This window comes from Oncorhynchus kisutch, linkage group LG26 (genome assembly GCF_002021735.2).
Source record: "Oncorhynchus kisutch isolate 150728-3 linkage group LG26, Okis_V2, whole genome shotgun sequence".
Lineage (NCBI taxonomy): Eukaryota > Metazoa > Chordata > Actinopteri > Salmoniformes > Salmonidae > Oncorhynchus > Oncorhynchus kisutch.
In genome coordinates, this window is record NC_034199.2 from 12,888,922 (window position 1) to 12,905,473 (window position 16,552).

The 16,552-nt window shown below is 41.8% G+C and overlaps 1 protein-coding gene across 5 annotated transcripts in view; it reads right to left on the minus strand.

Moving 5' to 3' along the window:
* Positions 1 to 7,284: 7,284 nt before the first annotated feature.
* Positions 7,285 to 16,552, minus strand: part of LOC109870851 (growth factor receptor-bound protein 14) — a 63,871-nt gene continuing 54,603 nt past the window's right edge. For all 5 annotated transcript variants that reach the window (XM_031805503.1, XM_020461520.2, XM_020461522.2 and 2 more), the window contains 11 exons: positions 14,379 to 14,500; positions 14,152 to 14,226; positions 13,780 to 13,917; positions 12,197 to 12,307; positions 11,940 to 12,035; positions 11,775 to 11,834; positions 10,571 to 10,687; positions 10,369 to 10,438; positions 9,703 to 9,790; positions 9,427 to 9,520; positions 7,285 to 9,346 (listed from right to left, as the gene is read on the minus strand). In XM_031805503.1, the coding sequence (XP_031661363.1) occupies positions 9,200 to 9,346; positions 9,427 to 9,520; positions 9,703 to 9,790; positions 10,369 to 10,438; positions 10,571 to 10,687; positions 11,775 to 11,834; positions 11,940 to 12,035; positions 12,197 to 12,307; positions 13,780 to 13,917; positions 14,152 to 14,226; positions 14,379 to 14,500 (1,118 nt within the window). In that variant the 3' untranslated portion in view covers positions 7,285 to 9,199. The remainder of the gene's footprint in view (positions 9,347 to 9,426; positions 9,521 to 9,702; positions 9,791 to 10,368; positions 10,439 to 10,570; positions 10,688 to 11,774; positions 11,835 to 11,939; positions 12,036 to 12,196; positions 12,308 to 13,779; positions 13,918 to 14,151; positions 14,227 to 14,378; positions 14,501 to 16,552) is intronic.

A 16,552-nucleotide genomic window follows, 5' to 3' on the forward strand; every position in this document is an offset into this window, starting at 1 on the left:
TTACTCCCTATTTTCAGTGATGCCACAAAGATTATTTTGTTAAAGAGTGCATGCTGTTTCTTGAAGCATTTCAAAGTCATTGTTTTAAAAATGCTTGTTTGCATAATATACAGTACCAGTCAAAAGTTTGGACACACCTACTCATTCAAGGGTTTTTATTTGTAGAATAATAGTGAAGACGTCAAAACGATGAAATAACACACATGGAATCATGTAGCAATCAAAAAAGTGTTAAACAAATCAAAATATATTTGAGATGACATTCTTCAAAGCAGCCGCCCTTTGCCTTGATGACAGCTTTGCGCACTCTCAGCATTCTCTCAACCAGTTTCACCTGGAATGCTTTTACAACAGTCTTTAAGGAGTTCCCACATATGCTGAGCACTTGTTGGCTACTTTTCCTTCACTCTTTCTTTGAAGCAACTCAACAATGAAGGCCTGATTCACACAGTCTCCTCTGAGCAGTTGATGTTGAGATGTCTGTTACTTGAACTCTGTAAAGTATTTATTTGGGCTGCAATTTCTGAGGCCGGTAACTCAAAAGAACTTATCCTCTGCAACATAGGTAACTCTGGGTCTTCCTTTCTTGTGGCGGTCCTCATGAGAGCCAGTTTCATCACAGCGCTTGATGGTTTTTGCGACTGCACGTGAAGAAACTTTGAAAGTTCTTGAAATGTTCCGGATTGACTGACCTTCATGTCTTAATGTAATGATGGACTGTCATTTCTCTTTGCTTATTGGAGCTGTTCTTGCCATAAAATGGACTCTTTTAACAAATATGGCAATCTTCTGTATACCACCCATACCTTGTCACAACACAACTGATTGGCTCAAACGCTTTAAGGAGGAAATACATTCCACAAATTAACTTTTAACAAGGCACACCTATTAATTGAAATGTATTCCATGTGACTACCTCATGAAGCTGGTTGAGAGAATGCCAAGAGTGTGCAAAGCTGTCATCAAGGCAAAGGGTGGCTACTTTGAAGAATCTCAAATCTCAAATATATTTGATTTGTTTAACACTTTTTTGGTTACTACATGATTCCATATTTGAGTATTTCATAGTGCTGATGTCTTCACTACTATTCTACAATGTAGAAAATAGTAAGAATAAAGAAAAACCCTGGAATGAGTAGGTGTGTCCAAACGTTTGACTGGTACTGTATGTGATAATATATAGCCATTTTTGTTCTTCACACTGAAAATTAATGCAAATTTGAGTTAACTGAATATTAAACATTGATGCTAGATAAAATGAGATTTCTGTACAACTTGTTTAATGTGCATTATTGATGTATTCCTTTTACAGCATGTCTAATGTATGACTTTGTAGTTGAATACGAACTATGTAATATGTTTCTCAGTAGGCCTATTCTGCTGTAAAAAATATATATATCTAAACTTTGCTATGGCTTTCAAGTTTTGTGCTCTTTTATACCTGTAAAAATCCAAATGTTTTCTCTGCGAGACCCCCTCCTGTTTTTCCCCCTGTTATTTTCCCTTTCTTATCCATCCTTTTGATCACCTAAAACATCAGTCCATCTCCTCTGTAAGCTGTCTCCCTGCTGTCTGTCCACAGCTCTTTCTCTCTGCCTCCCAGTGTGCCCACCTCCCCGCTGGGCCACGGCCTGCTTGCCAAACTCAAGTGTTTCTGTGAGGAGTGAGAAGGTTTTACATGCAGCACTGCCTTAATGTTGCTCAGTCGGTGGTCAGCCAGTCAGCCACTGAGCCACACAGGGAGCTCCTGCACTGTTAGTCAACCCAGGCTTGAGTTGCCGGGGCTTCGCTCTCTCTTTTATTCTCTTATCCCCCCCCCCCCGTCTCTCTCTCTCTCTGTATCGCCTTCCCTCTCTCTCTCTCCATCACAGAGCACCTATCCAGCCCAGCTCAGACAACAGGCAGGGGTACAAGGATAGCCAATAACCCTCGGAATCAGCTCTGTTATCATCATTGATTAAACGTGTGATCTTACTTAGAGCCCTATACATATTTGCAATATCCACTTCTTTGCTGTAATCGCACAAGCATTACTTACGCGTCAGTTTGTATCACACAAACACTTGGCTTGCTGTGATTTCTTTATCTCCTTCGAGCAATATAAAGGTATGCCTTTCAACCGGGGATTGGGGTGGGGGAGGGGGGGGGGGGGGTGGCGTCATCTCGCCAGGTTGCCTCAGAGCAGAGCCACTCTTCACATGTTAATTTCTCAAGGTCAGAAATCACTCTATAACGCTGCTGCTTTGAATGTGTTCCGAGAAGACAAGCACAACTGTACTGCTGGTGTGGAAAACAATGACAAAGACACTGCCACTGGTTTACTACGTTTGAGGAGGCTTTACTAAGCTAAACAACTAAAGGCATCCGCCTGAACCTAGTGTGTTAACCTTTACATCAGAGACAAAGGCTCATGGTATCATCGGTTGTATTTCGAATGTATTGCTTAGAACAATACGTTTGATGTACAATATTAACCAAGAGTGTTGAACATTTTACATTATATTTGTATTTTAGCATTCATTACCAAGATGGATAAAGTATATAGTAGTGTGGTGTAGAAACTGAATAGTCCAGGTCTAATTGAGCTACTTTAGATTGTAATAAGGGAAGGACATGCGTAGAATTGAAGTAGAACCTGTTCCCTTATGTATTTAAAAATAGGGCTTTAGAAAAAGCTACATTACATATGTTTTATGAGTTAATGACTCTCCTGTGACTCCACAGAGAATTACTCCCAGTAATTGATTATTAAAACTTGAAATTGCAAACCACATCCATTATTTGACGACTGAATGTGCTATCCTTGTAATTAAGAAACCTGGATACTTGGTGTTCTCCAGTACCAAGACCTCCGGAAAAAAAAGATATGTGGGGTTAGCAGGCAGACTAAGGAAGCCAACATTGAAACTGTGCAATTAGCCGTGACACAATATATCAGAAAAATATGAGGTGAAAACCACCTTTAGAAAAAGTCTAGTAAAATGAGATAATTTAAGCATAAAGGACATGCAAATATAGCTGTCCATTATTCATCTTACCACCAAACTAGACCTTTTAAATACATGAAGAAATGCATCTTTATTCAATTTATTCAATTATCAAACTTTATCTGGAAGTGCAATAATTGTATATATTTTTTTAAGGTTGATACAAGCACAACATCCAATCTTTACCTCAGTACTGGCAGGTAGCCTAGTGCTTAAGCGTTAGGCCAGTAACTGCAAGGTTGCTGGGTTGAATCCCTGAGCTGACTTGGTGAAAAATCTGTCAATGTACCCTAGTTGCTCTGGATACGTGTCTGCTAAACAACTAAAATGTTGACTTGAGATGTTACACAATATCACATACTCTCATCATCATCGGGGCGGCAGCGTAGCCTAGTGGTTAGAGCGTTGGACTAGTAACCGGAAGGTTGCGAGTTCAAACCCCCGAGCTGACAAGGTACAAATCTGTCGTTCTGCCCCTGAACAGGCAGTTAACCCACTGTTCCTAGGCCGTCATTGAAAATAAGAATGTGTTCTTAACTGACTTGCCTGGTTAAATAAAGGTAAAATTAAAAAAAAAATCATCAATGTGCTTAAACTCTGCATTACAACCTACCATCTTAATATAGTTATTTGTTGAGCTAATGCTATTTGTTTTCTACACCTGTTGTTCAACTCAGTGTATAATAGCAATTACATCTCTAAATAAATGGACAGATATGATTGTCATTTGCCAGGAGAAATCAGCGGCTCAATCAGGATGCTCGTTAATAATGTATCACTCATTTTAAACTACCGTATGTGTGTCTGTGTGTGTATCACTCGGTGGATGGAAATACTCTGCAAAAACGTGTTGCAATGAGGAAATGGCCGTGGATTCGTTTAGTGGGTAAAAGCATTTGAGCAACAAAAAAAAGAATGATATGTTCTGAGGTATGGCATTGTGGTAATGCGTTCTAATACATCTTGCTGCAATGCAAACAATAGATACACCGTACCTTAATCCAGGGCTCGATTCAGTCTGTAAAGCTGAAATATTAGATTCTTCAGCTTTAAAAGGCAACGTTCCCGTTAAGAGCCCTAGTTGATTTTATATTGAATATTATTTCTTGCACACGTCTGTACTATATAAACACATTTGTTTTTTATTTCTGTTTAGATAGTACAAGGACAAAAGGAAAAACAGGCTGAAAAAAAACAAAAGGACAGTGATATTCAGATTTTGCCCATTCACCTTAGTGACCATGCTGTTCCTTTCGGGCCACAGTGGCATCAGCAGTAGAGCTGCCCTGCTGGGGGAGCCAGCTTCCTGCTGACACATTGTTGGGTCATGGACAGTACAGATACAGTACCGCACAACAACTCCCCTTATAGTCCAAACCTACCCTCACATAGCCTCAATACAGGCCCGGTTGCTGCTCTCCTTCTGGTCAGGTCCAGTAGAGGAAGAGGAGTTGTTCTTGTTCTCATGTGGGCCCAGACAGTGAGCCCCAGTCTGCCTGGGAGGAGAAGTTCTCCACAGGCTGTTTGGGCTGTTGTCTAGCTGGATGAATTCATTAAGGGAAGCAGAGTGTGTGTGTCCCAGCTGCCATCTCTCCCTAATCTCTAGCCCTGCAGCCAGACATGGATCAATGGCAGGAATACATCCCAGAGCAGCATTTAGCTGAAGACCTTGGAAGCAGGGGTGCATTTAAGACTTCACTGTGCACATCACAACCCTGGACGTGAGCACATTTTCAAAGTGAGACATTGAAATAGCTGTGGTCAGGATGTGGCGGGGTGATTTGTTCATCTCACTAGAGACTGTGTTTGTGTTACTCGTGTTGTGTGCAAGAAGCGCCTCAAGTCAAAAAGCTCAGCCATCTGACTGCAATATACAGAATGCTAATCCATGTATTAAGTAAATGACTGATTAGCCTATTCAAATAGTGGCAATTACAGGTCTATGCAAGCCACGGAGAGATCCATGGACTTCAATGGAGGGATCTCATCACACCCACCAGTAAAGGTGAGGAGATTAAGAGAAGCCATTTATTGCCATCTAGTGGTTATAACATGTACAACCGTGCTACCGATGACTAGGCCAGGTTTATGACTTTGTGGCCGTGGTAACTAGCGACAACCGTAAATGTGACCAAAGAGGACAATGGGTGACTGTTGATGACAGATGCAGAGAAATAGTGAAAACAGAGAAAGCTTTATAAAAGACAAATGATATGTACATTGTCATTTCAGATAATGTAGATACTGGGCTATTTAGGTCTGTATAAAACACAGGAGGGTGCTGAGGGGAGAATGGCTTATAATAATGGCCGGAATGGACCAAATGGAATGACACCTGGAAACCATGTGTTTGATACAATTCCACTCCAGTTACTAACACAAGCCCGCTCTCCCCAATTAAGGTGCCCCCACCCTCCTATGGTATAAAAAGAAAGCAGCTAACTGCTCTTAAAGAGAAACTGCCCCTAAAAAAACAACTTCTCATTTAGAGAACAGCCTATGTGACTTTGAGTATGGATCAGAAACATGTATTCTACTGTCAATATTGAGTACAGAGTTTAAATAGGGTAATTTTGGTCATAAAGTCACTGCACTGGTCATGACTGCATCACAATCTAAATTAAGGTTGGGTTTGTTTCAATCCTGCACCTCATGCCCACAGCTGGCAGGACACAAGTAATCATCAATTCAGAGTGCAGCTGCATAAGACCTGATCCTAATACTCGTGGTAAATTTGGGTTGGGGACCATCGTAAAAATATACAATGTAGCCTGGGACAAATAATGACTATAAAACCTCAAACCAACTATAGATTTGAGAGATTCATATACAAATATTGAAAGCATTTAATGATAACTGGAAAGTGTACAAAATGAACATATGTTCTCATTTACATTGTGTAATTTATTGGCGTCACTAACTAGCCCCAGTGATAGGCTATCCAAAGTTTTTACCTTTATTTAAATAGGCAAGTCAGTTAAGAACAAATTCTTATTTTCAATGACGGCCTTGGAACATTGGGTTAACTGCCTTGTTCAGGGGCAGAACGACATATTTTCACCTTGGCAGCTCGGGGACTCGATCTTGCAACCTTTCGGTTACTAGTCCAACACTCTAACCACTAGACTACCTGCCACCCCACTCTGCCACGGTCGGTTGCACACCAGCCGGCTGAAGCTAATTGGCTAACTGTTCCCAACTGTGAACACACAGGACACCCACATGAAACCAACTCGCGTTTGAATTCCGTCATGGTCACTAGCATTTCTTAATGAACCAAATCTAAAACAAGGCTAAATCAGGAAGTGCAGTTGCCCTTTAAGAGTCTGTGTAACCCCCAGCTAGCACATTTGTTTTTTATTGTAGCATGGCTTCAGTGAGATTCAAACCTATGATCTCCTGCTCTTTATCCATGGAATAAGTCCACCAATTAGTACACCAGGATGGCACTACCATACCATGCTGTTTTACAACCCAGTTCATTTTAGTCTATTCAAACAGACCCTATTTTAAAGAAAACAAGCACTCTTTATAAATCAGGTGTGGCCAATTAGTGGGCACGGCCAACACACTTAACAAGATAAGAGTTTTGTTAATGCTGAGAACAGAATGTGTTTTTAAATAACATTCTTAAAACATTTTCTTAATGTTCTGAGAACGACTAAAATAGAGCCCCAAGGAAACCGTTATGCTGAAGTACTTGAATTCCCACAGAAGAACGTTGTTTCTTAACATTCTCTAAACAATTTGAGACCATGACTAAATTGAACCATGAGGAAACCTGCAGAAAGCATTATGCTGAAGTACTGACATTCGCACAGAATGTTGTTTCTTAACGTTCTCGGAACGTTTCTGAGAACATTACTTTAAATAGAACCATGAGAAAACCTGTAGGAAACGTAATGGAAAGGTTGTTGCAAAATAAACATATGGCAACCATACAATCACCAAGCTCTAACACCCTTATGTGCTAGCTGGGCAATTAGTATCAGACATGTGTGTTACCAGTGTTTCACCTACCACAGTGCAATTAACAGGTTATCTATAGCAATATAAATGTAATGCAGTATTCATATCCCTAGACTTAGTCTACATTTTGTAACAGCCTGAATTCAAAATGGATTACATAGATTTGTTTTCTCCCTCACCCATCTAAACACAATACCCCATAATGACTAAGTGAAAACATGTTTTTAGAAATGTTTGCTAATGTATTGAAAATGAAAAACAGAAATATCCCACCCGGATCAATAGATGTAGAAACACCTTTGGCAGCGATTACAGTGGTGAGTCTCACTTAACTTATATTTTTTATTCAGTACATAGGAATTTTAACGACATAAGTTACTTTTATGTGCATTTCATCAAATTCGGTGCATGATGATGTAAGTCAGTTTGATGAAAATGCTGACATGGTTTTTAATGCAGATTTGAGAATATTCATATGACAATCTGTTGCCAATTGTATATAAACCTAGCTACTGTGTGTTTGTTTACCTTGTGGCTTGCTCTCAATACGTAATTATAAAACTGAAATCATACATTGCAAGTAGACATTGATTTTGTTTCCTTTATAAAACATTGCAGTCCATGACGTCATTACTGTTTAAATGCACTGTTCTTTATGTTAAAAAGAAATATTGTGTGAAATGCATTGTTAACATGTCTTGCTTGTCACTTGTATCAAAGTAAGTTACACCTTGTTTTATTATATTGTACTGGTGAAACCTGTCTGTATAAATTGCTGTATGATTACAGTACCATTTCCAAAATGAAGCAACAAAACAGTACATGATATAAGTCATGGTTCTTTACATCAAAATGTAACCATTTCAGGTGCTGCACATGCTTTACCTGAATCTTGGAGAGAAAAAAAAGACTATAAAACATTCATTTCAATGTACAACAATTCAGATTTTGATCAATAAAAAAAAAATATTTATATCTTTGAATCTCAAATCAGTCAAATATATCTTCTGCTGGTCTTGCGAGAACAAAAAGGGAGCAGCCTTCCGTTTATTGATTCAAATGCAACCAATACATTGCCAATAAATGTACAGTGCAGGCTAGTAAAAGCATGTTGTTGTGCATGCTCTCCCTACAGCGGTCAATGTCCAGCTTAAACAACATGAAACCACTTTGAATTCTCCTCGGCTACTCATACCTCGAAAATAGTTTATTTTCTATCTTTTTTTAGTTTTTTTTTAGAAATACACCGGAATTCCTTGAGATTTGATAAAAACAGCTTCGCTTACCCAGGAGATGACCAAGGCCAGAGGAGCACTGTAGCCTACCAGAGGAGGCTAGTGGGAGGAGCTATAGGAGGACGGGCTCAATGTAACGGCTGGAATGGAATTAATGGAACGGTATCAAACTTATGGAAACCACATGTTCACTCCCCCATTTCATTTAATCCATTTCAGCAATTACAAATGAGCCCTTCCTCTTATAGCTCTTCCCACCAGCCTCCTCTAGAGTCAACATACTACATTTCCCATCATGCCTCGTCTTGTCTGGTAGCAGTGATCCCCTTCTACTGACTAAATACCAGGTTCAGCTTAACTGTGCCGATAATGCACATTGATGGCTATACCACACTGGTCATTCTACTCTCGAGGTGTGAACACACACTGTGAAATATCAGCTCTCGCTCTACGGTTTCAACCGTTGGCTACAGTAAATGTTTATTCCCATAGAGAGTAGTAAAGTGAGCCGATACAATGTGGATCATGCTTGCATTGTGTATACAGTATATTAACGGAAGTTTGGACTCGACATAGTCCCCGTGGTGTTTGTGATTCGTCACCAAACCTGGGCTAACATACAGGGCCAACCAATGGGCTCGCAATAGAGCCCTCTCAGTCACATCAAGTCTACAGTAGATTCACTTTTTTCCAATGCCAGGTTTCTCAACACCTATGGTCACGTATGACACAATGTCGTCATGTATTTTTTTCACCATTACACCCATTTCATAGTTTAGTGAAAAACACAAGTCATTACAAAAAGATTGGATCACCACGGTTTTCTCCAAGAGAATGGATTCTAGAAGGTGATAAGTGGTTTCAGTTTGCTTATGTCTGGAGGTGTTCTCGGTGTCTCCTTTGCCATGGCATGGGAGGGAAGGAGGGATGCGTGGGTGGTTGGTTCTCCAGAGGGATATTGGCTGTGATTAAAAGGTATGTATGGGGCCCTTGGAGACCCCTTCCCCCTCAGAGGGTGATCCTGGCACAGTGGTGTTTGAGTTTGCAGGGCAGCACTCCTCGGTTGAGCTGGTAGAACTCCACTAGCTGGATCAGATCAGTGAAGCGCGTGTGACCGTCATCTAGGCTGTAGAACAATTCCCCCTCTTCATCCACCTGGCACACAAAACACAAACTTGAACAAGATGTTGTCTGAAAGAGTAGAGAATATACCAAGACAAAAAGGTTATACCCACCGGTAAGATCTGAAAGTGTTTGATTCTCTGTGTGTGACACAGTGACAGTACAAATGTATTGGGGTTGCTTTGGCTGTCCCTTAGAAGAAATACTCTGAAAACAAAGACAAGTCTCTCGGTTTCATCAAGAACAACTTTTCATTATTATTATAATTTTTTTTACACATTTCTGTCTGGAAAAAATAAAGAGTAAATTACTCTACAATAAAATCCATAGGTAAACTCTTTAGCTTGCAGTGTCAAACAACACATAGAAAAGTGCCTGATGCTGCTCACCCATCAATCAGACCCTGTTGAGTGATTAAGCGGTGTGCCTCATCTCTGGACAGTTTGCTGTGGAACCAGGGCTGGGCCATATGGAGAGCTGCAAAACACACAGGACAACCATGGTAATGTTCATTAGGCACCAGAAGGAAGGAAACATGCAGAAACAGTGAGTGACTAGCTGAACTTGTCCAATAAGAAACACTCGTTTCAGTTATCCGTTGCAAAATAATACATTTGGCGGGTGCTTATATTTGTCCTATTTCATACACGTACAAGTGTGTATTAATATGCATATGTGAAATGGAAATGTTTTTTGGGGGATATGCCAACTCTCCTTGAGACACCTTTGTAGAGTGGGGTCAGTGCCAGGCTCTGCCAGTATCTACGGCAACCCTGGAGCAATCAGGGTTAAGCGCCTCGAACAAGGGCACAGACAGATTTTTCACCATGTCGACTCAGGGATACTAGCGACCTTTCGGATAGCAGCCAAACGCTCTAACCGCTAGGCTACCTGCCGCCAAAATCGTATTGCTACGGTGTGCACTAATGAATACGACCCATGTGTCAAAGGGAGGGACAGCTGAGTCATTAAGCACAGTGTATCTGGTTATGAGAGTCATGTGGCTGTATCGATGGAAGCTCCTGCTTGGATGTTGAAAGTTGCCTTCTACTAACCTATGTTTGACATGGGACTCTGAGAGGTGGACGGGCTTCCATGGGAGCTCAGACGGTGGCAGCTTTTCCTCTAAAGGGAGAGAGAGAAGAGCATTTCAAGTGTCACATGCTAGGACTATTTTCCCATGGCTGCACCATCATTTCATACCTTATACTCGCGGAGTAGAGAGAAATGATGTCAGAGAGAGAACCAATGGCCTACCCTCCATGAGAGCCCCTCCTCCACGGCTACGGACAGCGCCTCCGAGGGGTTCTCGATCACCCGGCTCTTGTGTCCTGAGAAGTCCATGGCCACCAAGGAGTTCTCGGAGATACTTCTCTGGAAATATACATCGTGTTTGAGGTAGTATACATTATTATGAGTATACAGTGTAACAGGGTTTAAACGTTTTAAAAAAATGATATAGATAAGTGAGTGACAGGTTATAGGAGAAGCACATTCATGCTTCCGTGTGTGGCATTGTGCTGCCATCTAGTGTCGGAGAAGTTTGACAGTATAATTTCTAGATGATTCCGAGCAGAATGTGCTCCAGTGACTGGGGATTAAACGGGATGTGAATAAAATGACACATGGGCACATAGAATTGATTATGGTCCCTTAAGCTGTCGTAGTCACCGGTTCTAAATAAATCACACACAAAAGAAAATACTTATCAGGATTAGTGAGAAGCTTTTAAAATTGCCATGGTTTGCCCCTCTATCAGCCCTAACCTCGGGATCCTTAAGGGCAGTCGTCACAAAGCGACTGTTTACTCTAAGGATAGAAACATTCCAATCCTTCTAAGACTCTCCGCCCCGGTCTGGGTCTATACAGGCGATGCAAAGATCATTCTGGGGCTCCCAGGCATCATTGTGCAAACAAACTGATTGCTCCTTTCGTTGGATTGGTTTCATTGTGATTTGATTCTCTGTCCGTAGTCGAACGGCACGTCGTGCTCTAGGCTGTAACAGCTGTATGCCAGGGTGTTCCCAGAGGGTTAGTCTAAGTGTGTCCCTAACGGTACCCTAGTCACTATATAGTGCACTACTTTTCCCATAGGGCCCTGGTCAAAAAAGTACACCATTTGAGATGCAACCTAGCCCCTCCCTGTGCAGCGCTGAGCTCAGGGTCCCAGCCCCATGCCTGGCTACTCTTTGCGTTCTTCTGACAGCAAAGCAGGGGTGATGAGTTGGTAAGTCTGAGAGCAGCTGATCTACGGGTTATTTTTAGAGCAGACAGGCTGGAACATGTTCCAGTGCCCAAAATAGAACAGGTGTTTACTCATACAGAATACTCTTATTTGAGGGGGGAATACGCACATTTCAGAATATTCTGGAAAATCAATCCAGGATGAGTACTGACTGTGTGTCCTGTGTCATGTGCTGTTAAACAGTGTATCAGCACATTGCATCTACACATCACTTACCATAGGTGTTTTCTGTTTCTGGTGTGGTTGAATGAAGTTTTGGTACAGCTGCATCCCATACTGCAACACAAAACATGAGCACGTTTCAAAAAGGCAAGCCTTTAGATGTGTAGACACTAGACAGAGTTTGGATGTGATAAGGGGGGGCAGCGTGGAAGACTGTACCTTAAAGAGGCGCATGGCAGTGACCCAGCAGGTTCTGGTTTGCTCGTCATCTGCACATAACAGCTTGAGGTCCCGTGGAGAGCCACGCTTGGTAGACTGGAGGATCATCATGAAGAGAAAGCATTACCAAACATAACTTGGAGATGACTTGCCTTTCTTAATTGTCCCTGATGGTATAAATAAAGTTAGAATGACTTGAATAAGTTAACATGATAAAACACCAAATATAGGTTTATAGACAGAAAGTAATAAAGTACCTTGACACAGAAGCCATAGTCCGTAGGCGCTCCGTGTATCTTTCTCGCTGATAGTAACGTGTAGACGTCGCCGTCACTGAACTCGGCGATGAACTGGAGATGTCTTGGTTCCTGTGAATAGAAAACAACAAATGTCTCAAATCCCCACATGCCTTTCAGTGTCCCCTTTACGAACCCCCCCCCCCCCCGACCATGGGGTTGGTTCAAGCATTCCACTGTAGAGTAGACTCAAGTTCCATTACCAAATCTAACTATGTGAGGGATCAGGGCAGAAATGTGAACAATGCAGGGCTGCCCAGTGTGAAGACAGATGCTAAGCAAATAAAGACTGCAATGTCATAATTCTTGGCCATTATGTACACACAGACGTAAATCTGTGTGAGCTTAGTGGGCCGGGTCAACGTAAGGAAAAGCTAGCAGTTAAGGCATGTGGTATAATGCCAGTCTGAAGTATGTTGGTCACTGTGACAATAGTAAAGAGGGAGTAGCTTGGAGTTTTTGTCTGCATCGCAAATGGCACTCTACTCCCTTTACAGCAAACTACTTTTGACAAGAGCACTATGAGTCAAAGAGCACTGGATAGGGAATAGGGAGCCATTTGGGACAAAGGTTCCCATCAACCTGGTCCATTGTGATCACAGAATAAAAAGAGATTGTTGTTTTTGCTGCAGACTCCTTAAAAATGGAGAGGTGGGACGAGGTTGAAACACTTCAACATAGTCAAGCAAATAATACTGCCCTATCCATTACACTGTAGGTGTGGCTAGTGTTTGACATAGGACCAAATATGTGACAAAGTGATAAGAGCTCTATTTATACAATAAGAACACTGTCAGGGAGCCAAGGCAAAAGAGATTTACCAAGCAGAGAAGCACAAAGCAAACCATTGTTCAAACCTGGTGGGACTGCGACACAACATTCTCACTTCTGTGGCACAGTGTAAAGAACGGGTAGCTATAGTTGTCTGTGTTTGTGTTGACTGATTGACTGGCAATGTGTAGGGCCAAAACCAATTTACACATTATAAATCCCTTCAAATCAAACCAAAAGAAACAAAGTCAGATCTTACTTCTCTAATTTCGTCACCTGTATTTGAGAAAGCAAACCGAGGTCTTTTTGTGTTCTAGTGTCTTCTGTTGTTGGGAGAGGGAGTAGTGGTTGGCTTGGCACAGCGCTGGGCAGGTCTAAGCCTCACCTGTCAGCGGTGGGTGTTGAGGGCTCAGTCCCTGGCAGTGGCATGCCAGCTGAGCTAAGGGAAATCTAGCTCAACCAGTTACACAAAGCAGCCAGGAGACAAGAGCAAGCTAGTCCCCTACTGTACACCACACCACTCTGGCACATTGACACAGAGTTATCAAATGATCCCATAGAGCAGCCAGCAAAAAAAACAAGTTCAATTATCTCCTGAAATCTAGTTGCTTTTTGCAAAAACATACTTTTTGCTTTTTAACATCATTATTTTGGGAAGGAAATCTATTGCATTCATATTGTAATGAATTCATGTTTTATTGTAATCTGGAACACTTGACAGTTACTTAGGAAACATCTGAATGCACACTAATGTATCAATGACATTGACGGACCTTTGATGTCCCCTTGTTGGAGAAGTAGAGACCTGACCTCCTCAAGACAAAGTAGAACTTCTTCCAAGACTTCCTGCCTTGTTCTTTGGCATGGAGGTGCCCATGGATCTCTGGACAAGTGCTCGAGTTGAGAAAAGTCTGTTGGACAGAAAGCAGTCCGTAAATACTTTCGCAGCACCACTGAAGGGCTGTTTCCTGGACACAGATTAAGCCTGGTCTTGGACTTACAAGCAAACCAGCTGAAGAATCTCCTTTGAAAAGGGCTTGTCAGTCCAGGACTTGGCTTAATCCGTGTCCAGGAAACTGGCCCCCAAAACTCTGTCCCTTTTAAAGTGAAGACAATGTACATGTAGAATGTAGCTTGATGGATACCTGTATTAGCTGAGAGTGGTTCATCATCCCGTTGGTTTCACTTGATATGGACACCATGTGATCTGGGAAAAAATCCTATCAACATGAAAACAACATCAGTCATAACACACATGCTCTTTATATCAACTAATACCTACTGGTTCAGCTGAGTGCATTAAGATAACAGGCACGATAATGTTTACATGAGTACACCATTTTCTTTGCTAATATCACACCCTCAATCTTACCAGCGGTTTATTGAAGAATTCATATTTGGCATAGTTCTTCCGGAAATATAACCGACTGTCTGTGTCCATGGCCCAACCAGACAGCACCTCCATAACAGATTCATGGTCTTCTATGATTCTTTCTGGTGGATACAGGAGAAAGACAAAGACATGGACAGAGGGGAAAGTGAGAAAGGTCAAGTTAGTCAAACCTACAGCATCCGTCCATGTTCCTTGTCACAATACCATAATGCATCATCAAGGTTCAAAGTGAGGTTATCCGCTCAAACATATAGTTGTGATCATATGTAACAGCTGTCCAGCGAACACAAGCACGACTGGTCTCGGCACCAGTGTTAACAGATGTGATCGTACTTCGTAACTCTTGCGTTGTGTTTTTAAAGAAAGGACTGTCCAGCCAGCAATCCCAGTTGATTGGTGTTTACTCGCTTGAATGTCAATATCAGACTGGGTATTTTTTTAATTTTTTAAAATCAAATATAACAATTGCGAAAATAGTACAAAATACAATAAATGTAAGTTCCAGACGATACACATAAGGAAGCGCATCAGATGTGCAGACGTGCAGGACAACAGAATGTCGATGGCTGTAGATTCGTGATTAGCCTGTTAGCATGGAAATAGGTGACTTAGCAGGGGCTAATGTGACCATTACATTTAGAGTATGGAAGCTAACGCGCTCTTACAGCAATAACATACAAAAGCACATTCAGGAAGCCCCCCAACATCAGGACATGTACATAGTGAACTCGTACATTTAAGCAATAAGCCTTGAGGCGGTGTGGTATATGGCCAATATACCATGGCTAAGGGCTGTTCTCCTGGACACAGCCCTTAGCCGTGTTATATTGGCCATATCACACAACCCTCCGGAGTGCCTTATTGCTTAAATGTACAATGTGTACGAGTTCACTATGTACATGTTAAAATAAATATTTTGTAGTACCTGTGGTATACGGTCTGATATACCACGGCTGTCAGCCAAATCAGCATTCAGGGCTCAAACCACCCAGTTAATAAATTAAAATACAGTATTTCAGAACGTGACCTACTGCATGTCAATAACAGACAGAGGAATGTACGTTGGCAATCTCCTCCTATGTGCAAGCGTAGCCAATGACTTTACCTCGTATTGACATCTGAGTTAAACCAACCAATTAGAATACATAAATATTAAATACACATTTCTGCAGTGGCAAATGGAATTATAATTAACCACGTTATATTCTCCTCTGCCGAATTCCACTTGCACACTACAAACAAAATATGAGGAACGCAATACCTTGCAATGTCACCAAATATTCCAGTCTATAGACTATTCTCTAAAGGGAATTAGGTGAACTAGTTAAATAAAGGTCAAATTTAAAATAAATTCATAGACCCCATTGGCAAACATGCATGTTAAGTACACTCAGTGACAAATGGTTACCTCATAGAAAGAAAAGAAAAACCTGGGCCTACTTGACCTCTGACCCATTAACCCCGTAGGGGCATCCTGAAAGCAATACTTTTTGGGAAGGACCTTAAGACCTAGAATTGATCTAAAAGCTAACCTCGAGTCCCATCCTATACCCACACAGGTTCTCTAATGAACTCATTATGAAACACCCTCAGTATCTGCATAGTCTATGAGGCTCACTGGTGGTTTCCTCATTTGAACCAACCCCTATCATTACAGTCATCCTGTTCGACTACAACCACCATGGGGCTCTGACACGCTTGCACAACCAGCGGCACCCTCAGAATGTGGTGTGTTCCGATGGTCAAATACTAGTGGCACATCTTTCTGCGTGTCCGGGATCTCCTCTTCAGTGGTCAGCGCTGATACCCACCCACTAGTCCTCTCGCCCATGTCCAGTATGTCATTCATGGATGAGGCCTCCGTCTCCTTACTCTGATCCTCACCGTCTCCTGTATCAGGTGTCTCCAAGGCAGCGTCAGGACTGTTGAAAATCAGAGTGGGCTAGCATGAAGGCCTGTATGCATTCTTTTGTCCAGTCTGCTGCTGTACGATTTCCATGTATTTTTCGCTTCTTCTTGCCTTTCCCATGGCATGGAGTCTGTCCCAGCACTTCAATCCAAGTTCTGGCAGAGGCCTTGTGGGAGATAGTGATACTCATATATGCCAAAAGGGGAAGTAAAGGCTGTGAACTTCTTGTCGTCCACATGTACCT